This window comes from Pisolithus orientalis (genome assembly GCF_024613125.1).
Source record: "Pisolithus orientalis strain OTSU chromosome Unknown F5J12scaffold_65, whole genome shotgun sequence".
Lineage (NCBI taxonomy): Eukaryota > Fungi > Basidiomycota > Agaricomycetes > Boletales > Pisolithaceae > Pisolithus > Pisolithus orientalis.
The window spans coordinates 64,789-91,865 of record NW_026260846.1 but is presented as its reverse complement, the minus strand read 5'-3'; the positions used below and the strand labels follow the sequence as shown (position 1 = coordinate 91,865).

Below are 27,077 nucleotides of genomic sequence, written 5' to 3'. Positions count from 1 at the left end.
TGTAAAGGTTCACCGACAGTACTCGACGCGTCTAATGGAACACACAGGACGCTGGTGCTCCCTTCGATCGTACTCGTCAACTTCACCAATCACTGCCGGTGGGCGTGCATCCAAAGTGTTTCAGGGCGAAGCATACATACCCGTCGGACTTCCCCTCCAATCAAGTCGCTCATCAACTTTTTCAGACCATGCCACGTCACCGAGAGCTTCGGAGTCGTTACCGGAAGTCCATCCACAGGGAATTGGAGGACGATTGTCATGATGAAGGAGTGCACCCCAGTGCGAGAATAGAGGGACGAGTGTATGGTAGTGGCAGCGGCCCTTGGCGATGCGAAAGGAACTGTCCATGAGAGATCAGGATCTCGGGATGATAACAAGGATCCATGGCAGTACGATGCGACACAATAAATGACTTGAGTAGTGTCATGCTAGATAGCATAGGGTTGGAACCATCGAGGGAGGGAAGCACCGGAGGATTGAGCCGCGCTAGAGAATTCGGAGGACATGCCTGTATCCAACCGCCCTCGGTGATAGGCGGCAAGCGACTTTGTCGGATGGCTGAAAAGCGTCGTCGTCATCGAGCGCAGGTCATTCCAGTACTCCTCCATGACAAAAAGAAATCGACTTACTGGTCCCTTGTCTAGCAGCACTCAGAGCCATATCTCTAATTCTCCAATCTGTATGCATGCGTGGGTCATCACGCGGAGACGATTGAATTCGCATAGGCGGAAGGTCTGCACCGAAGTCCTTCGTTAAATCAATGATCGCTTCGATACGATCACGCAAGACACGGTTGCTTTCCGGAACAGTCGCATCAACGCCGGCCCGGGACAGGGAGGCCACAGTGCATTGGTTCGTCGCAGAGAACCACAGGACGGACCTGCCGGCGTGTACGTAAATAGCTTCAATCATTGCCTCAGACCCATCCCGAGAGACAGTCAGTGTCAGAAATGGTTGTTTCGAGTGACTGGTAACCTTGGACGACAAAGTTACCCTATAGTTGAAGCCAGTTTCTCAAAAATATTCAATATGCACTTGTTGACGTCGTAGTTGTGTGCCCCTACCAAGTACTACAACGTTAATCTCTTCGTCTTTCACTGACGGAATCTGATTACGGCTCGATACATTGTACATCGAATTCAAAGTCACGAACTACAGTGACGTGGCGTCAAGAACGACGTAAAGTATTCATTTACGTCCCGCAAGGCAGTGGCTGGCGCTACCATTCCAACATACCCGTCCGGCCTCACGATCACGAAGGTAATTGAATTGGAACTGATTCGAAACCTCTCGTAGGCACCACCACCCTTCCTCCCTGTAGCATCGGTATCATCGAGCAAGACTCTGAAGAGGTCGACGTGTAAGTCTCACGCCCTAGTAAAATTATCATTATCATCGAACTCACTTGGACCAATGAGGCCGAAAAACCAGAGGCACGCTCAGGTAATTAAACTTCTCCTTCTTACCCGCCACGATAGTTATGAGATCAAACATGGGCGAAGAAGTCTGTCCGTCCACAGAATATCTCCGCAAGAACCCCGTGGGCGAACTCAGCTCTTCGGCAAGCGCATTGATTTCCGCAAGTCTAGATTCCTCCTTCATGGACCCGAGAAAAACAATAATCTTAAACCTGGCGTCAGCAGGTAACAAGTCGTGAATTTCCACCGGTCGCGCGTCGGCTGCGCGGACGAAGACTTGAGGGAGCATGCGCTGCCCAACGATGAGATTCTCCGCACAAGACTGATGCTTGGCATTAACGATCACAGAAGGACCGTAGCGTAAGCCAATGCCACTCATAAAACTACCAGCAGTCTCAAATGCCCTGTGAGCAAGGTACGTGGGAACATCGTCGGCTCAGGCGGTGCTCTACAGGGGAACGATTGTTTACGCACTTGAAAAACTCTTCATGGGATACGCCGTCTTGGTTATCTGACGTCCTCGGCTTACCTGAGAACAATGTTGCATATCGTTTATCGAAGTCGATCAAGTCTTTGGCGTACTGTCTCCTCTCTGACTCGTACTGCAAAGTCATGGTTAGCTGGGGGCCTGGGTATGTCGAATAACTGATATGCCTACAGTCCTTAGAATTGATGGATCTGCCCACCATTTGACAACCTGAGCAATTTTCCACGCTGCAAAATGAAGATCAGAGGGTTAGCTGTTTTCACAAAGGTAATACGTATGCGCACCAAGGTTGTGCGTATCGTTCATACTCGCATTCATCCCTTGGCCTATAAATGTGTGAGTAACTGACAAGTATGCCTCACATACTACTACACGGACCTGCTTTAGGTGAATGTGTGTGACATGCATCTCCGGCAATGAACACACGATCTTCAACTGAAAACCTAGATGCTACACGCTGTCCAACTACCCCAGCGGTTGTAAGGTACTGGCTATTGATAGCAGGTGTCAGAACGCACTCATGTATATCGTCCACCATTCTATATCTGCCAGTGGGGATATATAAAAGGGATGTAGTGATTTTCTTGCAACCTTCACAAGACTCGAGAGGTCAGCGTAGATTCGGGGAAGGCTCCATCCTTACCTCGAGGATTTTCTCCGGGTTCCACTTCGTTTTACTAACTCTTCCGGTTTCCGGATCTACGACGTCCTTCTCCGACAGCTGAACGTACAGCCGCACCTTGTCATGTTCACGTGGAATGATCATAAGTGAACCGTTCTTGGAATGTATTGCCGCTCTGTTCCGTATGTCGGGGAAATTGGTGTCCGGAACCATGTCAACGACGCCCCAAACATAATCTACGCAATAATCTTTAGACCATTCGGTAGGAAACGCGCATAGGAGCAGCCAATTACTTGTCTGATCCCCGTCCATGGTAATTCCGAGCGCCTTTCGGACCCACGAATGCGCCCCTTAAATTCGAAGGATGCAATAGTCTCTGAAATCATGTACGGCACAGTACTTGTGGAAGTTGCATACCATCCGCACCGACAACGTATTTAGCGTGGACAACTTCCAACTTTTCTGTATCGATAGTTGCATCCAAGCGTAAGAGTGTCACCTGTAGTTCTATGAGTTTGGAGCGCATACACCGTCAATTTGAGCTCGAATTCACCTTAACAGGATACGAGGACAAGCTACGGAGATGTTCCTGATCCCGAGAAAGCTCGATGGTCAACGGTTTGACGGGCCGATCTACTCTTAAGTTGTGGTGTGCCATTGAGTCGATGAATGCATCTTCTGTCGCACTTTGGTATAGTGCAAGCTGTGTAACGCCGTGAGAATTTACTGGGCGCATCAATATTCCATACGCATGTGGTAGCACACCTTGAATGGGAAACGCGCAGTCCGTTCAGATATGTCAGGAGCACGAGTGGTGAGCTGAGAGGATATATGAGCTCCCGTCCACCCGTAGCAAAGATAGGCGTCCATTACCTCGATCCCGCCAGTCTGACTCGGGTTGTAGAAAGCCTAATTGAGAGGGTCGGGATGGATGACGCTCAGAGTTGAGGGCTGCACGACGTACACACATGTGTAATTGACTTCCCTCGCGTAGCAGTCGTTCGGCAAGGCCGTAGCTCTAGAAGACCTTTGTGGATCTCGATAAGTAGAAAGGCAGAGCGTGAGCTCACTTGTAGAACCTCGATCGTCCTCGGTTGTAGCCCATCTGCATGGCCGACAGATATCTTCGACGGTCTGGGAAGTAGTGAGCAAATGCACATGATGTTTCCAGCCATAGCAGAGCGTAGATACACCTTTGGTCAATGATCCTGACGTTGACGCCACCTGCAACAGGCGATGGCGTTGCCGCACATGAGACCAGCAGGACCAGCCCCAACAATAAGGACATCGACGAAGCTCTCGCGTATCTGAAGCGGCATGGTGATAGCACGACGAAAGAAGACGCGATTCCCTACAGGTACGACCAGGTTGTCCCTCATGTATAGAGACCCGGTAGTCTTGTTACTTGCCGATTCGGTGGACCAAAATACATGATGACTGCGCAGTCACTGGGTTTTGATGCATACTGAGGTAGTGTCTAGGCAGACCTTGCTGTAAGGAGGAAAGCTCAATGCATGTTGCGTACCACCCAAGCCAACCAGCCTTTCAATATGAAGGGATCGAGTCAGGTTCTGTGCTTGTTCGTTCTGGCTGGGAGACATGGATGACATGTATTCGTGGTACGTAGAGAAGGCAGGGCAGAGCTGCCAGTGTTTGGCTTCGAACAGTTGGAGAGGCAGGAGTTGGCACTGGTGGACATCAAGCTGAATGTTGAAGCTAAGATACACAACTTTCGCACTGCTGTACTTTCTTTCTGCTGGGTGACAACGTACCTCTTAGTCTGGATAACAGGTATCCAGACTATTCGGCTTGCCCGATCGGTTTTAGGAAGCGCGATTGTCCGGCTTTCCATGAAAGCTCTCAATGCATTGCACTCTCAGATGTCTAAGACTCTAAGGTACGCCAGCACTACTTGTTGAACAGGGTCGGTGCTCGGGAAATATCCACTTCGTCATGCTGTGTTACCCGCAGCTACCCCCACAAGATGAATTTCATAAGAGGGGACAGGGGCTAAGTTGGTCCAGTCGTCTTAGGGGATCTGTATCCTCCCGCCAACTGTTGTCTAGTGAACGCTCGGCGCACCCATGGTCAAGCGAACGAGAAGTCGAATTGTTAGATTCACAGGGACCGTTGCTCTCTGCTGCGCCTGTCATTGTTCTACTCACCTTCCCCACCTTTCTCGGACAGCCAAATGCTTACGTTCAGGTCTTCTCTATCGTCGATTTCTCTCCGCTGAAAGACCACGATGCACTCTCAGTTCCTCGCAATACCAGACCATTCTTTTCTCTCGAGAAACACACGTACACGAGCGACGGCCTCCTAATCGTAAACCCGAACGGTCCTCACCCGATGTTTGAACTCATGCGAGATGCAAAGGCGTCGTGGAATGCTAAGCTTTCACGTGCAAGTAAGACCCTGGAGGAGGCTATTACGGAGTATAGACGACGCTACAAGCGTGCACCTCCGCTGGGATTCGATAAATGGTGAGAGTGTATATGTGGTCGTTGATATTGGGTAATAGTCATTCGTCTTCGGTGCAGGTGGGAGTATGTCGTCAAATACGATGTCCAACTTCCGGACGAGTATGACGAAATTTATCACGATCTCGAGCCGTATTGGGGCCTTGACCCAGCGGACCTTGCCGAATCAGTAGAAGAACTCGCCACCTGGGACGACATCTTCACCGTCGAGAAAACCTCTTCGAATTCTGGCCTCGAGATTGTCAGCGCGACTGTTCCGGAAAGCAACCGTGTCTTGCGTGATCGTATCGAAGCGATCATTGATTTAACGAAGGACTTTGGTGCAGACCTTCCGCCTATGCGCATTCAGTTGTCTCCGCGTGATGACCCACGCATGCACACAGATTGGAGAATTAGAGATATGGCTCTGAGTGCTGCTAGACAAGGGACCAGTAAGTCGATTCCTGTTTGTCATAGAGGCGTACTGGAATGACCTGAGCTCGATGACGACGATGACGACGACGACGACGCTTTCCAGCCATCCGACAAAGTCGCCTGCCACCTATAACCGAGGGCGGTTGGATACAGGCATGTCCTCCGAATTCTCCAGCGCGGCTCAACCCTCCGGTGCTTCCCCCCCTCGATGGTTCCAACCCTACGCTATCTAACATGACAGCACCCAAGTCATTTATTGTGTCGCATCGTACTGCCATGGATCCTTGTTATCATCCCGAGATCCTGATATCTCATGGACAGTTCCTTTCGCATCGCCAAGGACCGCTGCCACACCATACGCTCGTCCCTCTATTCTCGCACTGCGGTACACTTCTTCATCATGACTTTCGTCCTCCAATTCCCTATGGATGGACTTCCGGTAACGACTCCGAAGCTCTCGGTGACGTGTCATGGTCTGAAAAAGTTGATGAACGACTTGATTGGAGAGGAAGTCCGACGGGTATGTATGCTTCACCTGAAACACTTTGGATGCACGCCCACCGGCAGCGATTGGTGAAGTTGACGAGTGCGATCGAAGGGAACACCAGCGTCCTGTGTGTTCCTTTAGACGCGTCGAGTGCTGTCGGTGAACCATTACAATTGCGGATGGCAAGAGTCAATCCGGCATGGATGGATGTGGCATTTTCAGGGAAACCGCTTGCGTGCGAAGAAAATGCTGGGACGTGCAAGTTGATGGAAGAGATGTTTGAATTCCGGAGGGTGCAAGGAAGAAAAGAGGAAGGGAGGTACAAGTTCATACTAGATGTGAGTCCCAATCGTCTACGTACTCCATCCGATGTCGCACTAACCTTGCAATCATGCAGGTTGATGGAAATGGCTGGTCTGGTCGTTTCAAGAGACTTGTCACCAGCAACGCACTGATACTCAAGGCGTCCGTGTATCCAGAATGGTACGTGTGGTAGAGCAACGACCACGGGATTTTCACAACAACTGATCAACAACCAACTGGCAGGTACACATCCCGCATTGCTGAATGGGTGCATTACGTTCCCATCCAGGTCACCTATGCTGATCTGTATGATGTCGTCGCATTTTTCCGAAACCATGACGAGGCGGCGGCAAAGATTGCAATTGCGGGTAAGGAGTGGAGCCAACGGTTCTGGCGGAAGGAAGATATGAGCGCGTATCTATATAGGTCAGCCTGGCGTTTCTTTTCCGTGGTCTCTTTCACGTTGTGACTGCGATTTCTTCACAGATTGCTTTTGGAATATGCGCGCGTGATGAGCGTTGATCGCGAGTCAATGTCGTATAGCGGATGAACACTGATTGGACTTCTGGTCAACCCGGGATTCATGGTGGACCTAATTTTATTGCGCTTAAGTTACATGTAGTGTCGTATCAACTTTGAATCTTGTGTATAGGTGCTCATGAGTTCAGGTTATGAACTTTTCATCCTTACCAGGAACAAGAATGGAAGGTTCTGTGTTGGAGTGACGGAATTTCGTGCAGGTAGAAAAGAAGCCGTACAACTCAGTGCAGAACCGAAGTTCTGTCAGGGATCATAGATGGTGCGAGAAATTCGTGATGTCGACGATTGTTCCAGCTCCCTGACGTATTCCAGCCAGGACCCAACGCATATATTGTCCCCTTCATGCCCAAAGCGCCTAGCCTCGTGTAAGTGGATTGTTCGGCCATATCCAATGTCAGAGCCAGGGGGGAGGGGGCCGGGACGTTGGGTATGTATGTGGGGACTTACTCTTCCCCTTATTCGAATGTGGGAGGTCGGTCGGCTGCCAGCAATATTAGTAACCCGGCTAAGGGGCTTGCACCACGTGCTCAGGGCGTTTGGGCTCAAAACGTTGTCGTCGTTCAGTGGCTGAGCATGGACGACGATGAGCCCGACGTGTCGCTGTGGAGAAAGCCGTCCTGTGTACCCTTTGAACCAGCCACCGCCCCTCTCCGGAGGAGGCAGTTAGGTTCATTTGCCTGGACTTGAATTTCAGGCCTTCAGGACCGTCAGGACATCGAAAAAGTGCATACTATAGGCATATATGTGTGTATCAGAACGGGCTTGATATGGACACGGACCAGGGAAAACTTGTTGACCTCCGCCTCATGACCTGTAGCGCCTTGTGAATCGAGTGAGCAACATACGTTGTGTTCCGGTCACCCAACCTGAAACTGACGACATTCTCCCCGATGTCTGGGCTGTACAAGTCATATGCACTGTGATCTGTCGAGGCTACAAATATGCTGCTCTCTTGTGAGAGATAGGCACATTTTGCGACTCACTCACCCCATCCGGAACTGATGCCATTATCCGCCCAATGCTCATGTCCAAGCTCGCCTTACGGGTCCGATCAGGTGGTCCATGGCCAAAGGGGTTCGCCCTTCGTCGTTTTTGTTTGCTCGACTCTCATCTTGTTAGAACCGCGTCTGCACTTCTTCCAGCGCGAGTGCTTGTCTTCGCTTGTGTTAGATTCCGAGTCGGGACCACTTCCTTCAGAATCTACTGGTGGATTCCAGGGGCTAGCACGGATCTGGGATATCGTCAGTGAAAGAAATCAACATGGACGGTGAGCCGAGATGAGGTGCAAACCTTGTCAATCTCCCAGTCGAGCTCCGAAACCTGCAAGAGCATCTCTACATGTTCGACTCCTAACCCTGTCTCCCTTACTCAAGAAATGTTGTATTCGACCTATCATGTTTGGTTCCTGTGAAACGCGAATGACTGGTTGGGAAAGACGCGAAACCCTTTTGCCTAGGGACATAAGCAACAAGAAAAAAATAGGCGATCGCAGAGGTAATGAAAGCATGCAGAAGATGAAAGTTTGGTAAACTTCCGTGTCACGGTGTACCAAGGCTAGTCACCAGCAACGCTTTCATACCCAAGGCGCTAGCGTCGTGTATCCAGAGCGGTGCGTGTGGTAGAGGAACGAACCACAGGTTTGCACACCAACTGATCAACAACCAATTGGCAGGCACATATCCCCATTGCGGAACTGGTACAATACTATGTTCCCAACCAGGTCGAACGCACGCTGATCTGTGATGTCATCGTGTTTTTCCGTAACCATGGCGAGGCAGTGGCGAGGCTTGCGGGGAAGTGTGGTGTGGAGCTAGTGGTTCTACAGAATGGAAGACATGGGCGCGTATTTGTATAGGTGAGCCCCGTGGTCATTTCTTTGGTTGTTGTTTATGTTGTGGTCATGGTCTCCTTCTGGAATATGCACGAGTGATAAGCATCGTTGATCCTATCACGGATGAATATTGATTGAATTGCTGGTCAGCTGGGATTCATGATGGGGCCTACATAATCACCATTTCCCTCATGTAAGTGATATATCGATCTTGCGTGCATACATAGGTGTGGGCTCAGGCCATGCGCATTCCATCGACTCAACGGGGAAGAGGATAGAAGGTTCTGCGTTGATAGAAATTCGTGCCCGTGGAAAAGAAGTTGTATGTGCCACCCCTTCCGAAGATGCACACCTATAGTAAGTCTTACTCACCATACGTAACGTTGAATTATCCACACAGTGACACCAGGACAATTTACAAGCACCACAGACTTCCCTGCAACACGACTCAGGCAAACATGTCCGCACGAGCTGCACGTCCATATCACTAACTAGTAGATGGACGTGTCGAGGCTTGATAGCGCAATGCGGGCAGGACCCCAAATATGGTTACCTTTTCACAGAATCACTGGTCTCGTGGTTCGATATGATCTTCGCTGGGTCCCTTATGGCAGTTGGAGCAGGTAGTGGCCCTTGATGGGTTTTGAGGGCGTAGCTGTTATCAACCCCCCTCACACTCCCCCACTTGAAGACGGTACTCCTCGAACCTTCGAAAGCTCGACCTACTTGCATTAGTACAGACCTCAAGCTATTCAAGCTGATAAGAAATGGCTATAACGCTGGACCTGGACAAGTTCTCTGTCCATAAACTCCAAACTGAAGAAGGGATGGAGGTCGCATTCAGGAATTTGAACGACGCGTTGGCTAGAAGTCACATTGACGGTGTGGTTTGCGACCTCCTGTCGAAACCGGGCCTCTTCGTGTACATATTTTCTGGTAAGTTGTCTCCGTGTAGTACATCGAGTGAAATTTAACAAGCGTTCATCCTGTAGTCCTCCCAACTGCCGCATCTCTGCGCATAAAGATCATCGACGCCTTCCCCTTGGATCCGCAAATAATCCGACAATCCTTTTGTTCCATCGCTTCTCTCAACATTATCAACGTTTTTCTTCACTCTACCCTCTGACGCGTTCCATGGCGACGAATCTCGCACCATCGCAAGATACGAACGTTACGTCATGGACATTTGGCCCGCAGTGGCCATCCTGTCGTCCATGACTCTCGGCGCCACGAACGCCAGCCTCAAGGAGAGGAAAAAAGTTGTTTCTTCTCACGATGCTACCATTCTTCGCAAATTGAACATCCAGTTGTCTTCTGATTCCTTCGTTGCCGCACAAGCCTTGGAAGGTGTAATGGCTATCCTGTTGCAAATATTGACGTGAGTCGGTAGGCTTATTCCCTCACCCGCGATGCTCACACTTAGGGCAGTTTTATCTTGGTTTATTATCTGACCCACGGTTTTCGACGTCATGTCAGGATGCGTACTTCAGTGCTAGGGGTGAGCGAGACCAAGAAGAAGAGGAAGTAGCGGACGAGCTGCACTTGGCATATACACGACCTCCTCATCTTGAAGCGATGCTCACTGCGTCTAACATAGACCGGTTCGGCGAGTGGACGGATTTTAATGGCTAGTAGTGCAACAAAGGACCTTTTTCAATTGAGACAGCGTAATGCAAAAATAGCCGAATGCGTGCTCAAGAAAATTAGGCAGGTTTCTCTGTGCTCTTCAGAGAACGCTATGCCACAATTTCGCATCTGCAGGCAACTTTCGCGAGGTCAATTCTCGGGAAACAACTACAAAGCGCTACATGGACCGTCTCACGGAATCCCTATTTATCAAGCCGAGGTTCTAAGCAATCTCAGATTAGTCGTATGTCATTTTCATGTGAGAAATCCTAGAAAAGCTAATGCCGATAGTCCGAAGTATCAAATTGACTGCGCGCTCAACGATGACGGTCAGGTAGGCGATGTCGATTTCTCTACATGAGATTCCCATCTTACTTGGCTTCAGGAGGAACGCCAGGGTAAGGCATCACATGAATTTGTGCTTCCCTACTCAATTACCGGAAGTCGTCAAAATATATGGAATCTATTCACACAAACAGCTGGACCACATTTGGCCATGGCTCAGCAAGCTCCTAAACGGTCGCGGTAAAGAGTATCGGCAAAGGTGAGATTGTACCCTCAACCAGTGATTGCGCACGACCGCAATGCTCATCTTGCCTAGGTGTACCCTCAGGGAACCTGCTGAACCAGGCAGCGGGGTTTATCGCCCCGCCACTTTTCTTCCAAGAATCGAGGACTTTGCTACGGAACAATCTCCCATTTTTGTTAATGAAAATGGATCAAATGAGGTTCGTTGAGCTCCGTCATTAGGTGCCTGCCACTCAGATATCTCGTTTTAGGATCTTAGTTGGCTTGTGTAAGTCAGTATTTTTCGCAGTTACCTCCGATGTGAATGGTTCTAACAGGTCGAGCAAATATGTCAAACTAGTCAAAGGTGTGCTTTCTTCAAAGTTTCTTTGATTTGAACGGCGCGTGCTGATCCTGAAACCACATTAGGCTTTTCTCAATGGATTAAGGGCGGGACGGGAAGTTGAATTACCATTCCAACTAACGTTTGTTATAATTTCTTCTCCTTCTTCCTTACTGAATGCTAGTAAAGGGCGAAAGAATGGCAAATTGTACAATGCCCGACATCCTGTTATGTCATTGGAAGGAGCGGAACGGGGTATGTGATATCATATATGCCCTCGAGTGAAATTCAGCTACGGAATACTCTTGAATTAGAAAAACAACCGCCATGGTCTTTAAAATGCTGGGTATCCAGCGTGCTTGGGAGCAAGTTCCTGGGCACCAAAAAACCCCGCCAACTTTTCGTTACCAGATTCCCGGTGCTTGCCGCCAAGGTCGAAGACTTTTTCACAAGTTTGGTGGAATCTTTGGCATTGGCGGGATCTACCGAGGATGAACTGAGGAATCTGAGATCTCAAATTCGAAGTGCTGAGCGGGAACGGCCGCGAATGATCAACCCCCTAAATGCTCTCAATTATCGCCCCGGAACGCCGCAAAAATATAGTGAACTAAGTGACCATGATTTCCCATTGTTTATCACATTCGATCAGGCAGGTGTTTCATTACTGCATGGTGCGATACCTAACGGGTAGTTTTTTTGTAGCTGGCACGGATGATTGCTGCGGATATCCACGTCGATGACCCAACCACCTACGACCGTAGCGATTCCATACTTGCAAAAGTGTTAAACGATGAAAGCTCCTTCATAACGTATGAAGTTTTCAAGACAAAGTATTGGCCCCGGTTAAGTGGCGCATGCCGGGGTCCATTCGCACGGAATTTCGGTCAGCTGTGACCCCGTTGTTGAATTGAACCCTTGCTGATTCTCCCTAGGCGCATGGCTTGTCTTCAGCGAATTCATGGGTAAGCATGCGTGTTACAATGCACGCTTCTCGTTTCACTGAACTTGAAACCAGGTGTAATAAAAGGATCCGAGAAAGCGTTCCATAGCCCCAATGGAATCTTAGATCGGCAAACATATGTGGAACTCTCCGATCGCAATTACCCCGTGTTCGCAGAAGACAGGCATTCACTTTACAGCGCTTTTGAATCATATTCCAAAATGAAGCGTGAACAATACGGTTATGATATGGCAGACAGGTCTTGTGTTCAGGGTCTTCATGGCGAGCTGTTTTCTCACCCCAGTGATCAGGACCTACGCGATTTTGAAAGTGCTCTTACGCGATTCTTTGAAAGGACAGCCCGTAGACTATTTGTATGTATTGTTGTATACCGCTTTTCATTGTCTGACCGGAACAGGTACATCGATGAAGTGCAAGATAACCTGATTATCGACACACTCTGTATGTCTACCACTGTTTCGCTGATACAACGTTAATGCCGTCGATAGTGTTGAGAATCCTCTGCAAAAATGCAGATGGATTGTTCTGGGCTGGTGATACAGCTCAGACCATATCGGCTGGGTCTAGTTTTCGATTCGCCGACCTAAAAGCATTTATTCATCGTACTGAGGTACGTTTGTGCATTATTCGCTAGTGGGTTGGATGGAAGTATGGTCCATTTCTTCAGGCAGCGGAAAGTATTGCAATTCAAAAGTCCTGTGCAAAACCTGAAGTATTCCAGCTTGCCATCAACTATCGCTCGCATAACGGAATCGTCAATTGTGCGCAGTTAGTCGTGAAACTCATTACTACCTTCTGGCCAAACTCGATCGATACCCTGCAACCCGAACGTGCCATGCTCGGTGGCCCCAAACCCATCTTTTTCGTGGGATGGCAAGATGAAACCTTTCCATATGAACCATTCTTCTCTGGCCTTGGGTTTGTGTGCTATATCTTGGCTCTTCATCACCACTGAGATTTCAACATGGTGTAGGGGAAATCGAGAGCTCGGTGCAGAACAATGTTGGCATCTTTTTATGAAACTGTCTGCTCTCATGCTGAACTCAGACACCCTAGGCATCCTCGTAAGAGATAACGCAGTACGGGAGACAATCAGAAAGCGATTTGGGGATGTAGCCGTGATCCTGTGCGATTGGCATCGCATTATTTGTATATCCGTTGACTAACGTTGTGTAGGACCTTGCAAGAAAGCAAGGGGCTGGAATTTGACGATGTCAGCATCTCACCAACTTTCTACTTGGCTGAAGACCTGACTCTATCCTAGGTGTTCTTGTACAACTTCTTTGAGGACTCTTCTGCCACCTATTCCCAATGGCGTGTTGTCTTGAGGATGTGCAGTGACCAAGAAACCACTTGGTCACGCGATATGAGTGGGATTCCACACTCCGTGCTATGCACAGAGGTATGCACGCTCTCAATGCGTAATCAGCATTAGTACTAACAGACAGGGTAGTTGAAAAATCTCTACGTGGGTATCACGCGAGCCCGCAAGAAACTATACCTCTTGGACTATTCCCGAAATAGTGAACCATTGAGGGTACGTGCATGGTTCCAGATCCTTTTTTCCCACCTCACACTCAAATGATGCAGGAACTTTGGTCAGAGAAGGGTCTCATTGACGTCGCACCGCCAGGCACCGACATATGCCATTATGCAGAGAAGTCAACTCCCGAACAGTGGGCTGCGTCTGGCTATAAGCTATTTAATGCTGCACAATTCCAAGAAGCTGTTCGCTGCTTTGAACGCGCCAACCTACCGAGACAACTACAGGTAGCGCGCGCGTACGGACTATACGAGGTTGCGATGTCGACCGTTGAGGCCGGCAAACGCCAGAGAGCGCTCATTGATGCAGCGGAGGCATTGGTTCAGTGTGCGGATGAGGCCCCTGGCACTGAAAAGACCGACTTCTATGGGGATGCAGCGAGGTGCTATGCACTGGCCGACAACACCAACGATGCTGCGAGATTTTACATCGAAGCTGATGATTTCACCGGAGCCGCCGAGCAGTATCGCAAAGCTGATCGCTTCGACGATATAGTGGACATTCTGGATCGCCACCCCGAGAAAATCACTACAACCTGCAGGAACAAATTGCGCTATGTATGCGTCGTACACTATTATCGCATTCGTTCGAGGTGGGTTTCACGATGGCACGTCTAAAGAAGATGTAATGAAGACTGTCTAGGCCTCCCGTTCCGTTGTTTTCTTCAACAGAGAATGAACTGAGGTATCTGGAAGGCCAAGAACTACACTGGGCCCGCATTTATCTCTTGGAACTCCACCGGAGATTTCTCGAAGCAGCCGAAGTTCATCTTAGCCTTGGGCAGCTGTGTGGCGCTATCGAGTCCTTATTCAAAGATAAACAAAACCCCGCTGCATTGCAGCGGGCTGTTGACCTTGCTTTGGATAGCCTATGGCAGCAGTGTTCCTTCGATAAACCTGTCCCGGCCATCCTGCAAAAGAAGGGATCCGATGCTTGGAACGTATTGAATTGCATGCGAAGTATCTCCCTTGAACGCTTGAACGCGTCAGATCGCACACAAGTAGGTTTGGTACGTGTTAAGGCTACAACGGCTGATAGTATTCTCCAGATGCGCCTTTTCCTCACTGTGCAGGAATCTCCCTTCTCTGAGGAGGTTTATCAACTAGGATCGGAATTCTCAGATCGAGGCGAGGAAGCCTTGGCACTCATGGCATTCAACGTCCTCTCCTCACAGCTGCCCACCCTACGCTCCGTACGCGCTTCGGAGTTTGATACTTTCCTAAGACATTTCGAAAGATATGTCCGTCTTTTGGTTTCTGTCGTGTCTGATGAGATAACTTTCCGGGCTACCGACCCTCAAGTGAAGAAGGTCTTCGGCATTGTCCCATTGCCCAACTATCAGTATTCTGTCACGCCAGGGACATTCCTACACAGGGGGTCCAAGGAAAATCGATATCTGTCTGTGGATATTAAGGACCTACTGAAAGCCCAGTTACACGCACACCTACGGAAAAAAGTCCTCGAGGTAAATGAAGCATCCTGCATCTCTCAGGCATTTTCTACCCAGTGCCCATACTCTATCTTGCATGGCGGTCATTGTCACAGCAGGCACTGTAATCAACAACACGAACGGAGGACTTCATTAGATGTGACATCGTACAACATGAAGGTCAATGTACATCTACAGCAGATACGCATTTTAGACTTGGCGTTTTCTGCTGTGGGAACGCATGCAGACCGACGCACAAGGTATATATCAACGATCTTAGTTGATCGCCGTTACTAACCTACTTCACCCAGCATGTTAAGCGGATTGCGCCGCTTGTATGCAGTGATATACCGCCCCATTTACATCGAAGGTTCCGTCGCAAATCTTGACTGGAACTCCCTCCGTAACGCTGCGGGATGCATCAGTGTTGTCAGGAAATGGATTCAAAAGGCAATCGAATACCTGGAACCTACTGATCAACTAATGGGTCGTACCGACTACTTGATGAGCATCATCCGCATCACCTGTCTTCATAAAGCGCTTGGTGGAGAGCTTCCGTTTCAGTCATACGTCTCACGTGAACGCTGTCGCGTGTCCTATGGTGAACAGGTCTTAACGGGGGATGATAATGTTTCAGCAGATGTGGTTGCATCGCTTACCGAATTAGATTCAGCCCGTGGAGTCCGGGCTCTTCGGTAGGTTCAGCCTTGTTTGTTGCCTTCGGGCACTGCTGAGGACGCATTGGCTCGCAGCTTCCTGCTGGAAAATGGCGTTCGTATGGATCTTTCGGTGATACGCAATTTTGCAGAGGAAATCTGCGGCACGTTCGTCTCATCCCTGAATCCCTCCGGAGATCCTTCCCCACTCCATGGCCTCCTGATTCCGCGGAGATGGATAATGAACGCGAACGAGTCCGACGTTTCCAGAGACATAATTCAGCGTTTCTTATTCTGTGTTGGGCTCCTAATGAAAATCCTCCGTTCTGGAAAGGCTCATCGTACGTCCCTTAGCTACAAGCTGTCAATCCGACTGACTTTGATGTGTACAGTTAAATTTGACTTGCCCCAAAATAAAGAGTCATTCGTGGACGCTGCCCTAGCTCAAATGTATGCATCTCAGCTTGAACGATGTTCAGTAAGCTGACATTTCTTATTAGGTGTCGCATGCTCTGCATTCGTGTGTCCGCACAATCCATTCCAAGATTTCCACTAACATCACTTTTCCAGTGGGGTACAACGTGCGCGACCTAGGACTTAGCAAGATGATTGCGGATATTCTATTGTTACCACCGCTGGAAGTGAGCAATGCGCGTAATCCATCGCCGCAGATCCTGGGGTGTGTTCACCATTTCGATGTCCGCATGCCAAGTTTCTGAATCATCGCCGTATGCAGACAGCTCGCCCGTCAGCGCCAGGAATACCTGGAGACAATCCTAGCGTTAGACAAGGGCTTTGCCATCAAAGATTTGGTACAGCTGGTACACGATGATCGACGTCACTACACCCGTCCACTTTCCTGGTACATCCCGCGAATCGTTTTTGAGACTGACGCCGATATTACTCGTCGATCTAAACGGGCTATGGCGTTTTGATTGGCTGTCGGCATGTGTCCGCGTGTCGTACTTGGAGGGGGTGCCTTTACCGTCGTCCCGCGAAACGATTGCTGTCAATGTTGTTTCCGAGCACAACTCGCAACTTGTTCTGGAGACTGCCACCGATATCACTGACTCAATCGAACTGGGCTCCAGTAACCTGTTATCGGCAAGTTGACAGGTAGCCAAACCCTGAGGGAGAGGGGCTTATTGTATTTGGTAGAGGTAGTTTGGTAGAGGTAGTTTTACAACCGTCCTGCGAAGCGGATTGTTTTTTGTAGAATGTGAGGTCTCGCTACCGAGTAGGGATACTTCGCTACTGTCGAGACTGAGGGAGAAATTCAAATATTAATGATGGCATGTCTTCGATTCATCAATCGCCCTGTAGCAAGTGCCGCCTGAGCTGAGGTTACTTTGGTCGGCACCTCTTGCAACAACAGGGCAGCTCCTTGTCTCCATTCTCAGTTCATCGAGATTCGCGAACGGCAACTTGTGAATAACGAAACCTTCTATCAGATCATCCATGCAGCGCAAGTTCTGCATTTACTTTCACTTGCGACCTTAGACCTTGGGATTTCCTAATACCGGTGGCTGTCGTGTCATTCCGACGAACACATAGCCTGAAGTCCACGACATCCACCATGACGGGAACCTGAAGCCAGAGCTGGGATACGAAGAACCCTCTTACTGAGCGTATATATCGCCGCGTTTGGCTGTGATGACGCTTATCAAAATTTGCACCGCTATATCTGTGCATCGATCTCTACGGTCTACTAGAATCAATCAAGTCGCGACTTTATGTACTCTGTTGCATGGAGCGTTCGCAGTTGTGGCAGCTTCGACAAGGGCATGACGAGATGGTGAGGCTGTTAGGTTGCATTGAACTATAACCAAAGAAAACAATATAATTCACAACTTCGATCGTACAGTAACGTATCTTTTCTGGCCCTCCCGACAGACTGCAGAGCCGCATTAATCATCCTTTTCAGAGCCCCGTACTGAACCCAATGCGTCACTCCAGGTATGATCGAATATTTGATCTGGATTTGCTCTGTCATGTGCCTTCACCGCGTCCGGGCTCGCAATGACGACGACATCCGGAGGACAATTAGACAACAAGTATCCAAACACACACAGATCATTTTGCTAACCCAGACGTACATTCCAAGAAATCATTGATTACGACATCGCCTTGGAGATGGTTGGAACTCACTATCAATATCTCTTGAATGACGCCTGGAGAAACCCACGACCGAAAACCAACCATACGAGTGATCGCATCCAGACATATCCATTTAGAAAATTGTGCCATAAAATCTTTCACGGGTTGTACATCCATAACTCCGCTCCTTCCCTGATCGCTTCCACGAACTCAAGTGAGAACTCGAGAGGAGGGTCAACTAGAACGAGCGAGGTGGGCCAGGGTCGCGGTAGGACAGGCAATGCAACGGCAGGTGGCAGAATCTTGTTGTCATCCCGAGATCCTGAATTCTCACAGACAATTCCCAAAGGCCACTACTCTCGTCCTTCTGTTCTCACACTATGGTAGACACCTTCGAATCATGGCATTCGTCCCTCAATACCCTAAGGTGTCATGGTCCAAAAAAGTTGGCGGATGACTTGATTTGAGAAGAAGTTCGAGGGGCATGTACTCCTCGCCCGAAACACTCTGGGTGCACGCGCACCAACGGTGGTTGGTGGTGTCGACTAATGTAACTGATAGCGTCCTGTGGGTTCCATTAGACGTGTCGAGTCTTGTCAGTGAACTTTTATAGGTGGAGATGGTGAGAATCGACCCCGCGTGGATGGACGGGCGTTCGAAGGGAAACATTTTGTTTGCAAGAGAATGCTGGGACGTGCGAGTTGATGGAAGAGAGGTTTGAATTCCGGGGAAGAAACGAGGAAGAAAGGTAAAACGATACGCACTGACCTTGCAACTGTTCAGGCTGATGGCAACGGCTGGTCTGGTCGTTTCAAGAGACTAGTCACCAGCAGCACTCTTATACTCAAGGCGTCCACCATCCGTGTATGCTGAGTGGTGCGCGCAGTAGAGGAGCGAAGCACGGGTTTTCACCGCAACCGATTGATGACCAATTGGGAGGTACACTCACTTTTTCCCGTGACCATGAAGAATGTGGGTGCGGATAAGGAACGGGGCAGAGAAAGGGAGATACCAACGCGTATCTCTAACCGTCAGCCTGGCAGTTATTGCTTTCTCAGGCGACCATCATTTCTTCACTGATTGCTTTTGGAATATGTACGCGCGATGAACGTTTGAACATTGATTCGACTTCTGGTCAGCTGAAATTTATCATGGACCTAGTCATTATTTCCCTTTAGTTATATTTGCTGTCGGATCTTGTATATAGGTGTGGGTTCAGGGTATTTACTCTATCTTCACCAGCGAAGACGATGGAAGGTGCTGTGTCGACGGAAATTAGTTGTGCGTGGAAAAAAAGTTCTACACAACTCCGAATTCCGAAGTCCGAACGAAGATGCACATCTCAATATGTATCGTCTCCAGCACTCCACAGATGGTTTATCCAGACACCCTAGGTAGGGCAACTCATGTAGTGCTGTGCAGATTTCTTTGCGACTCAAGTTTTGGTCCGCGAACATGTCTGCACGAGCTGCGCGCCCGTTTCACTCACAGATGGACTTGTCAAGACCCGAGACCGCAGTGACCCCCAAAATGATCAGCTTTTCACAGAACCATGGGCCTCGTGGTTTGATGTGGCCTTCTCCGTTCTCTTATGGAAGTTGGTACCCTGGAACGGTAAGAACCCTTGATGGGTTTTGAGGGCGTAGCTGTTATCAACCCCCCACAAACTCCCCGCTTGAAGACGGTACTTCTTGAGCCCTCCGAAACTTCTACCCACTTTCGCAAGTACCAGTCTTGAAATTCCAGTGGCAAGAAATGATTACAACGTTGGACTTGGACAAGTTCACTGTCCATAAACTGCAAGTTGAAGAAGGGCTAGATGACGCATTCGAGCATTTGAACAATGCACTAGCTACCAGCCACATCGAGGGCGTGGTACTCGACCTCCTCCAGATACCGGGTCTCTTTGTGTATATATTTTCTGGTGAGTTGCCTTCGTGTGGGATTTTGAGTGAAACTTCACAAAACATTCCTGTAGTTTTCCCGAACGCGGAATCTCTGCGTACAAAGATCCTTGATGCCTTCCCCACGGATCATCAAGCGCTCGGACGGTCTTTTATTCGGCCCCTCCTCTCAAAATTATCAAGATTCTTCTTCAGCTTACCTTCTGACGTATTTCGTGGTGATGAATCACGCACTGTTGGCATGTACGAACGTTGCATAGCGGACATTTGGTCCGCAATAGCTACCCTATCGACCATGGCTTTTGGCACCGAGGATTTCAGAAACACGACGAGAGTCGACTTCAAGGGCAAGAAAATAACTGTTTCAGCTCACGACGCTACCATTCTTCGCAAGTTGAACATTCAGCCACCTTCCGATTCTAACGTCGCCATGCAGACCTTGGGACATGTAATGGCTACTGTGTCGCAAATTTTGAAAGTGCGTTGGTAGGCTAGTTCCGCGCTTGCGCAGTTCACCTTTAGGGCAGTTTTATCTTGGTTTATTATCTGATCCACGGTTTGCGGCATCATGCAAAGACAGTTTACTTCAGTGCTGGGGAGGACGACGAAGTGGGAACGGACGTGGAGCAACCAGCACGTACACAAGTTCTTCGTCCTGAATCGACTCCTACTGCCACTGACATTGTCGGGTTTGGCGAGTGGTCGATTATAATGACTAGTGGTGCAGCTCGCGACCTCCTCCAGTTGAGACGGAATGACGCAAAAATGACTGCATGTGTTTTCAAAAAAATGAGGTAGGGTTCTCTGCATTCTCTCGAGAAATAGATGTCACAGTTGTGGATATGTAGACAACTTTCCAGAGGCGAGTTTTCCGGAAACAACTACAAAACTCTTCATGGGCCTTCGCATGAAATCCCAATTTATCAAGCGGAAATTCTCAGTAATCTGAGATTGGTCGTATGTCTATCCCTGTGTGATGATGCCGGGAAATTTTAACGTGTCCCAAGTACCAAATTGACTGTACGCTTGACGATAATAGCAAGGTAAGAGATTTTTCCATCTGATATTGCTATCTCATCGTGTTCCAGGCGGAACGCCAAGGTAAGACATCAGACCTTTTCTGCTTCCCCACTCAATTGCCGGAAGTTGTCAAAGTATATGGAATCTACCGACATAAGCAACTAGACCACATTTGGCCCTGGCTCAGCAAGCTTCTGAGTGGGCGTGGTAAATTGTATCAGCAAAGGTATGGTCATGCTCTTGTCATTGCGCATGGCAATAACGTCCGTCTTGCCTAGGTGTACACTCAGAGTGCGCGCTGAGTCGGGCAGTGGTGTTTACCGCCCGGCTACCTTTCCTCCAAGAATTGAGGAATTTACCATGGAAGAATCTCCCATCTTTGTTCGTGACGGTGGATTAAATGAGGTTTCGTAGAATTCATTGTCTTTTTCACATGGCATTCAAATGTCCGCTTCCAGGACCATAGTTCGCTTATGTGAGTCAATATTTTTCCCGGAAGCTCCAATGTAGATGGTTCATAACAGGTCAAATAAATGTATCAAATTGTCCAAGGTGTGCTTCCTCTGTTTTTCTTTTTCTTTTTTAATAAGAAATATGTACTGACTCCGAATCACACTAGGCTTTTCTCAATGGTACGTTTTTCTATGTTGTCTCGAATTCGCTTTCATTCGAGTTACAGGATTGATTGCTGAGCAAGAAGTCGAGTTACCGTTCGAACTGACGTCCGTAATCTCTTCTCTATCCTCCCTCTGCTGAACGCTAGTACAGGGCAAAGGAATGGCAAATCGTACGATGCATGACATCATGCTATGTGATTGGAAGAAGTGGTACTGGGTATGTAACATGCTCTCAAGCGAAATTCAGTGACATGATACTTTTCAATCAGAAAAACGACGGCCATGGTCTTCAAGATCTTGGATATCCAGAAAGATTGGGAGCAAGTCCCCTATGTCAAGAAGCCCCGCCAACTTTTCATTACGAGATTCCCGGTGCTTGCCGCCAAAGTTGAAGAGTTCTTCACTGGCTTGGTGGAATCTTTGGCATTGGCGGGACGTACCCAGGATGAACTACAGAATTTAAGGTCTCAAACTCAAAGTGCTGAACAACATCCACGAATGATTGACCCCCTAAATGCTCTGAATTACCGTCCTGGGACGCCACAGAAGTTTAGCGAGCTCAGTGATCATGATTTTCCACTATTTATCACATTCGACCAGGCAGGTAGTCTTTTGCTGAATGGTATGATTACCAATGGGTGGCTTTTTATAGCTGGCGCGGATGGTTGCAGCAGATATTCAAGTCGACTACTCGAAAGGATGTGATTGTCTCATCGACTCAGAAGAATGTGATCGTCTCACCAACTCAAAAGAATATGGTCGCCTCAAGTTCATACTTGATAAGGTGGTAAACGACGAGTCTTCGTTCATAACGTATGAGATCTTTAGGGTGCAGTACTGGCCCCGACTATGCGACACTTACCGAAGTTCATTGTCACGACATTTCGGTCAGCAATGAGACGCGTTTCTCGCATCGAAACCATACTGACTCTTCCTAGGACCGTGGCTTGTCTTTGGTGAATTTATGGGTAAGCATGCATGCTTCATTACCCGCTTTCTCTTTCGCTGGACTCGAAGTCAGGTGTTATCAAAGGATCCGAGATTGCTTTCCATAGTCCCAATGGAATCCTGGATCGACAAACATACGTGAATCTCACCGCTCGTGCTTACCCTGTGTTTGCAGAAGACAGGGATCTACTGTACAGCGCCTTTGAATTATATTCCGAATTGAAGCGTGAACAATACAATTACGACATGGCCGACAGGTCAGTGTAGTCAAACTCTTTGTCGCGAGCGATTTCTCACTCCAGTAATCAGGACGTATGCGATTTTGAAAGCGCTATCGTGCAAGTGCGACACTTGGCGCAAAACTTGGTGCAATGCCTTGAAAGAACACCTCGTGGACTACCTGTACGTCTTATTTGATAATGCTGTTCCGTATCTGACTGGAACAGGTACGTTGATGAAGTGCAGGATAACTTGATCATCGACACTATTTGTATGTCTACCACTCCATTCATTGTTCCAATATTAATGCTCCTAACAGTCTTGAGAAGCCTCTGCAGGAATGCAGAAGGGCTGTTCTGGGCTGGCGACACGGCTCAGACTATATCAGCCGGGTCCAGTTTTCGATTTGCAGACCTGAAAGCGTCCATTCATTGCGCTGAGGTAAGTTCATGCGTTGTGCCTTAGCGGGTTAGATGGGATCATAGTCCATTTCCTCAGGCAGAAGGGAGGCTGGGAATTCAAAAGTCTTGCTCAAAACCTGAGATGTTCGAGCTTGCCATTAACTATCGCTCGCATAGTGGCATCGTCAACTGTGCACAGTCAGTTGTGAAACTCATAACTCACTTTTGGCCAGAGTCAATCGACGTGCTAAAACCTGAACGAGCCATGCTCGGTGGCCCAAAGCCTGTCTTTTTCGTGGGGTGGCAGGATGAAATCTTCCCATATGACTCGTTCTTCTCTGGCCTTAAGTACGTGTGCTAGATACTAACTCTCGGTGCTGAGATTTTAACGTGTTTCAGGGGTAATTGGGAGCTCGGTGCAGAACAATGTCCGCCTCTTCTTATGTAGCCGTCTGCTTACATACTGATCTCAGACCACTAGGCATCATCGTAAGAGATAGTTACCGCACGCGAGCAGATCAAGGAACGATTTGGAGATATAGCCACCATCCTGTGCGGTTTGACAATGAGTTATTCGAATATCTTTTAACCAACAATGTCTAGCACTCTCCAAGGCAGCAAGGGCCTGGAGTTTGACGATGTCAGCATTTCAATAGCTTTCTGCTCGATCGAACGCCTGACTCTGTTCTAGGTATTCCTCTACAACTTCTTTGAGAACTCTAGTGCCACGCTCGCCCAGTGGTATTCTTTGTTACGCGATGTGAGCAGAAGTCCACATTCTGCCTTGTGTACCGAAGTGCGTGTGCTCTCCTTATGCAATTGGTGTCAGTGCTAAAAGACAGAACAGTTGAAGAATCTCTATGTGGGTATCACCCGGGCCCGGAAGAGATTATACATCTTGGACCATTCCCAAAAATGTGTACCAATGAGGGTACGTGCACGGTACAATCCATTCTGCTTACCCCTACTGAATTAAAACAGGTGCTCTGGTCGAAGGAGGACCTTATCGACATCGCACCTCCGGGGGCCAATATACGCCAGTACGCTCACAATTCAACCACAGAGCAGTGGGCTGCATCTGGATATAAACTATTCAACGCTGGACAATTCCAACAAGCCATTCGTTGCTTCGAACGCGGGAACCGGCCTGAGCAACTCCAGATAGCCCGTGCATACCAACTGCGTGAGAACGCAGTGTTGACCTTTCGGGCTGGTGAACGCCAGAAGGCGTTTCTTACCGCAGCGGAAGCGTTTGTCCGGTGTGCGGATGATGCTCTTGGCACCCGAAAATTGGGCTTTTATGGTCATGCAGCGAAGTGCTATGCATCGGCTAATGATTTCCTCAAAGCAGCGAAACTTTACACCGATGCTAATGATTTTGCTGGAGCTGCCATGCAATATCACAAAGCTGGCCGCTTCGATGAGATAGCGCAAATTCTCTATCACCATCACGAGAAAATCAGTGCGAGCTACAGAGACGAGTTACTTTTTATATGCGTTGTGCACTACTATCATCGCAATAGGCTTAGGTGAGTTTCTTTGTGGCATGTCTCATGAATCGCGTGACGAAGTATGTCTAGGCCACCTGTCCCCTTGTTCTCTTCAACAGACGAAGTGTTGAAATACCTGGAAGGAAAAGGTCTACATAAGGCCCGCATGGATCTCTTGGAATCGTACAAGAGGTTTTTCGAGGTGGCCGAGCTTCAGCTTAGCCATGGACGGTTATGTGATGCCATCCAAACCCTCCTCGAACATCAAGACAACCCCTGTGCAGTGCAGCGCGCCGTTAACATTGCACTGGGCACTCTATGGCGGGCGTGTTCCTTTGATACTCCGGTCCAGGAGATCTTGCAAAACAAGGGATCCGACGCTCATCGGGTTTTGAATTGTATACAAAGCGTCTCCCTTGAACACGTGAAGATCTCAGATAGCGGACAAGTAGGTTCGGTAAAAGTGCATTCAAAGCACGAGGGCTGATGGTATTCTCCAGATCCGGTTTTTCCGTGCCGTCCAGAAATCCCCGTCTGCTGAGGAGGTTTATCAACTAGGAGAGGAATTCTCCGATCGAGGAGAACATGCCTTGGCACTCATGGCATTCGACGTCTTCTATTCACGGATGCCCACCCTTCACTCCGTACATCCTTCAAAATTTGATACCTTCCTCAAACGCTTCGAAAAATATGTTCGCCTTCTAGCGTCTGTTATCTCTGACGAGACACCTTTCCGGGCTACTGACCCCCAAGTGAGGAAAGTCTTCGGTATCGTTCCATTATCCGATTACAACTACTCCATTACGGGCGGCACGTTCCTCCACAGAAGGTTCACAGAAAATCGATACCTGGCTGCAGAAATTAACCGCCTGTTGAAAGTCCACTTGAAAGCACACCTACGCAAAAAAGTCCTGGAGGAGTATGATATATCCTGTCTCTCTCAGGCTTTTTCTACCCAGTGCCCATACTTCGTTCTGCACCGCCGTCGTTGCCAGCAGAAACACTGTAACCGACACCATGTGCCGATGATGTCGTTGGATGCAGCGTTGTACAATATGAAGGTCAACGTTCATCTCCAACAAATACGCATTTTGGACTTGATGTTTTCTGCTGTGGGAGATGATGAAGACTGGTTAGTAAGGTATGTATTAACGACCTCAAGTAAATTGTCATCGTTAACCTACTCAACCCAGCATGGTAGCCGCATTGCGCCGTTTGTATGCGGCGATATGCCCCCCCATTTACATCGAAGGTTCCATTGCCGATCTCGACTGGAACGCCATCCGTAATACCACGGGATGCGGCCGCGTTGTCCAGAAATGGATTCCAAAAACAGTCGAATACCTGAAACCCACTGTCAATCGGGTGAATGACATCGGGTACTTGATGAGTATCATCCGTGTTACTTGTTTGCATAGAGCGTTTGGTGGAACGTGTCACCTGCAGAAATATGTCTCACGCGAAAGCTGCCGCATTCCTTATGAACCGGCCTTAACGGAGGAAAATAATGTGTCGGCAGATGTAGTTGCGTCCCTTACCGAGTTGGATCCAACCCGCGGAGTGCGAGCTCTTTGGTAGGTCCAGAATTGTTCACCACCTTCGTGCACTGCTGGAGAACTCATTTCCTTGCAGGTTCCTGTTACTGAATGGCGTTGGTATGGATTTGTCGGTTGTATGCAACTTTGCAGAGGAAATCTGTAGTACATTCATCTCATCACTACGTCCCTCTGGAGGTCCTTCCCCACTCCACGATCTCGTCGTTCCACGAAGATGGATAATGAATCCGAGCAAGCCCACGGTTCACAGAAATACAATTCTGCACTTCCTAAACTATGTGCGGCGTCTAATGAATATCCTCCGTTCCGGAAGGGCTCGTAGTACGTCCCTTGGCTGCAAGCCGTCAATCTAGCTCCGTTTGACTTCATACGTATAGCGAAATTTGACTTGCTTTCAAGTGAAGAGTCATTCGTGGATGTCATGGTAACTCAAATGTGCGCTTCTTAGCCCGTATGATGTTCAACAAACTAACACATCCAATTAGGTGCCGCATGCTCTACATTTGTGCGTCTGCACAATCCGTTTCGGACAGTTCCGCTAACATCACATTTTCCAGTGGGGTACAACGTGCGTGACGTAGGACTTAGCAAAGCGATCGCGGAGATTCTATTGCTGCCATCTCTCGAAGTGGACAATACGCGCGAACTATCACCACAGATCCAACGGTATGCTCGTCACTTTAATGTTCGCCTCTCAACTTCTGAAACTTTACTGCACGCAGGCACTTTGCCAACCAGCGCCTGCAGTACCTGGAGACAATCCGGGCATTAGATACTGGATCTCCTATCCGGGATCTAATTCATCTTGTGCACAAGGATGGCCGTAATCCCAACCCCCCAGTCCCCGCATGGATTCCACGGCTCGTCTTTAAGCACGTTGGGGACATTTCTCGCCAAATGAACCGGGATCAAGTCTTTTGATTGGTAATGGACGAGTGTAGGTTATGGTCAGGGTGACTGATTTTGAGACGAGAAGTATATTGTATGTACCATCGTCCTGCGAGGTGGAATATCTTTTTTGTACAACATGAGGTGTCGGTACTGTGTACAGATACTGCGCTACGGAACACCGATATTGAGGCGAGTCTCCAGCCCTTCGGTATCATCAAAGGCAGGAAAATTCAAATGATGGAGTCTCGCGAGGTCAGTGTAGCAGGTCGGCTTCGCGTCTCTAATGA

At 48.7% G+C, this 27,077-nt stretch overlaps 6 protein-coding genes across 6 annotated transcripts; 4 read left to right on the top strand and 2 right to left on the bottom strand.

Annotated features, from left to right (window-relative positions):
• Positions 1–104: 104 nt before the first annotated feature.
• Positions 105–989, bottom strand: F5J12DRAFT_507985 (uncharacterized protein). Its single transcript, XM_051739774.1, has 2 exons — positions 630–989; positions 105–558 (listed from the first exon to the last, which is right to left on the bottom strand). The coding sequence occupies exons 1-2, from the start codon at positions 910–912 to the stop codon at positions 257–259; spliced, it is 585 nt and encodes a 194-aa protein (XP_051594948.1). The 5' UTR covers positions 913–989; the 3' UTR covers positions 105–256.
• Positions 990–1,145: 156 nt separating this feature from the next.
• F5J12DRAFT_907669 (FAD binding domain-containing protein) lies at positions 1,146–3,846 on the bottom strand (the record flags this gene model as incomplete). Its single annotated transcript, XM_051748965.1, has 16 exons — positions 1,146–1,344; positions 1,406–1,822; positions 1,893–2,020; positions 2,077–2,132; positions 2,190–2,231; positions 2,284–2,370; positions 2,424–2,496; positions 2,549–2,763; positions 2,821–2,877; positions 2,945–3,026; positions 3,081–3,230; positions 3,293–3,346; positions 3,401–3,436; positions 3,492–3,545; positions 3,598–3,661; positions 3,752–3,846. 16 exons carry the CDS (start codon positions 3,844–3,846, stop codon positions 1,146–1,148), a joined length of 1,809 nt encoding a protein of 602 aa, XP_051594947.1.
• Positions 3,847–4,480: 634 nt separating this feature from the next.
• Positions 4,481–6,761, top strand: F5J12DRAFT_915892 (glycosyltransferase family 90 protein; the record flags this gene model as incomplete). Its single annotated transcript, XM_051749176.1, has 6 exons — positions 4,481–5,010; positions 5,068–5,438; positions 5,525–6,246; positions 6,306–6,391; positions 6,455–6,637; positions 6,698–6,761. 6 exons carry the CDS (start codon positions 4,481–4,483, stop codon positions 6,759–6,761), a joined length of 1,956 nt encoding a protein of 651 aa, XP_051594946.1.
• A 2,999-nt stretch (positions 6,762–9,760) lies between these two features.
• Positions 9,761–16,981, top strand: F5J12DRAFT_915891 (uncharacterized protein; the record flags this gene model as incomplete). The annotated part of the gene is made up of 31 exons (XM_051749175.1): positions 9,761–9,960; positions 10,011–10,080; positions 10,180–10,452; positions 10,507–10,542; positions 10,594–10,606; positions 10,653–10,752; positions 10,810–10,936; positions 10,988–11,004; positions 11,054–11,084; positions 11,145–11,313; positions 11,373–11,713; positions 11,761–11,941; positions 11,991–12,020; positions 12,074–12,257; positions 12,310–12,372; positions 12,417–12,460; positions 12,508–12,629; positions 12,687–12,937; positions 12,993–13,145; positions 13,196–13,232; positions 13,284–13,421; positions 13,473–13,556; positions 13,610–14,154; positions 14,205–14,562; positions 14,611–15,251; positions 15,303–15,686; positions 15,744–15,988; positions 16,040–16,097; positions 16,148–16,167; positions 16,218–16,326; positions 16,384–16,981. The coding sequence occupies 31 exons, from the start codon at positions 9,761–9,763 to the stop codon at positions 16,580–16,582; spliced, it is 5,223 nt and encodes a 1,740-aa protein (XP_051594945.1). The 3' UTR covers positions 16,583–16,981.
• Positions 16,982–19,078: 2,097 nt separating this feature from the next.
• Positions 19,079–21,082, top strand: F5J12DRAFT_969119 (uncharacterized protein; the record flags this gene model as incomplete). Its single annotated transcript, XM_051750054.1, has 7 exons — positions 19,079–19,668; positions 19,723–20,134; positions 20,176–20,442; positions 20,509–20,605; positions 20,656–20,691; positions 20,737–20,894; positions 20,947–21,082. The coding sequence occupies exons 1-7, from the start codon at positions 19,500–19,502 to the stop codon at positions 21,080–21,082; spliced, it is 1,275 nt and encodes a 424-aa protein (XP_051594944.1). The 5' UTR covers positions 19,079–19,499.
• Positions 21,083–21,567: 485 nt separating this feature from the next.
• F5J12DRAFT_969115 (uncharacterized protein) lies at positions 21,568–27,014 on the top strand (the record flags this gene model as incomplete). The annotated part of the gene is made up of 22 exons (XM_051750053.1): positions 21,568–21,907; positions 21,960–22,172; positions 22,224–22,253; positions 22,307–22,490; positions 22,543–22,635; positions 22,680–22,723; positions 22,772–22,893; positions 22,951–23,201; positions 23,253–23,281; positions 23,354–23,405; positions 23,457–23,493; positions 23,545–23,649; positions 23,701–23,784; positions 23,835–24,382; positions 24,434–24,791; positions 24,844–25,484; positions 25,537–25,917; positions 25,976–26,220; positions 26,277–26,334; positions 26,385–26,404; positions 26,457–26,565; positions 26,622–27,014. 22 exons carry the CDS (start codon positions 21,568–21,570, stop codon positions 26,818–26,820), a joined length of 4,143 nt encoding a protein of 1,380 aa, XP_051594943.1. The 3' UTR covers positions 26,821–27,014.
• Between the last annotated feature and the right edge of the window lie 63 nt (positions 27,015–27,077).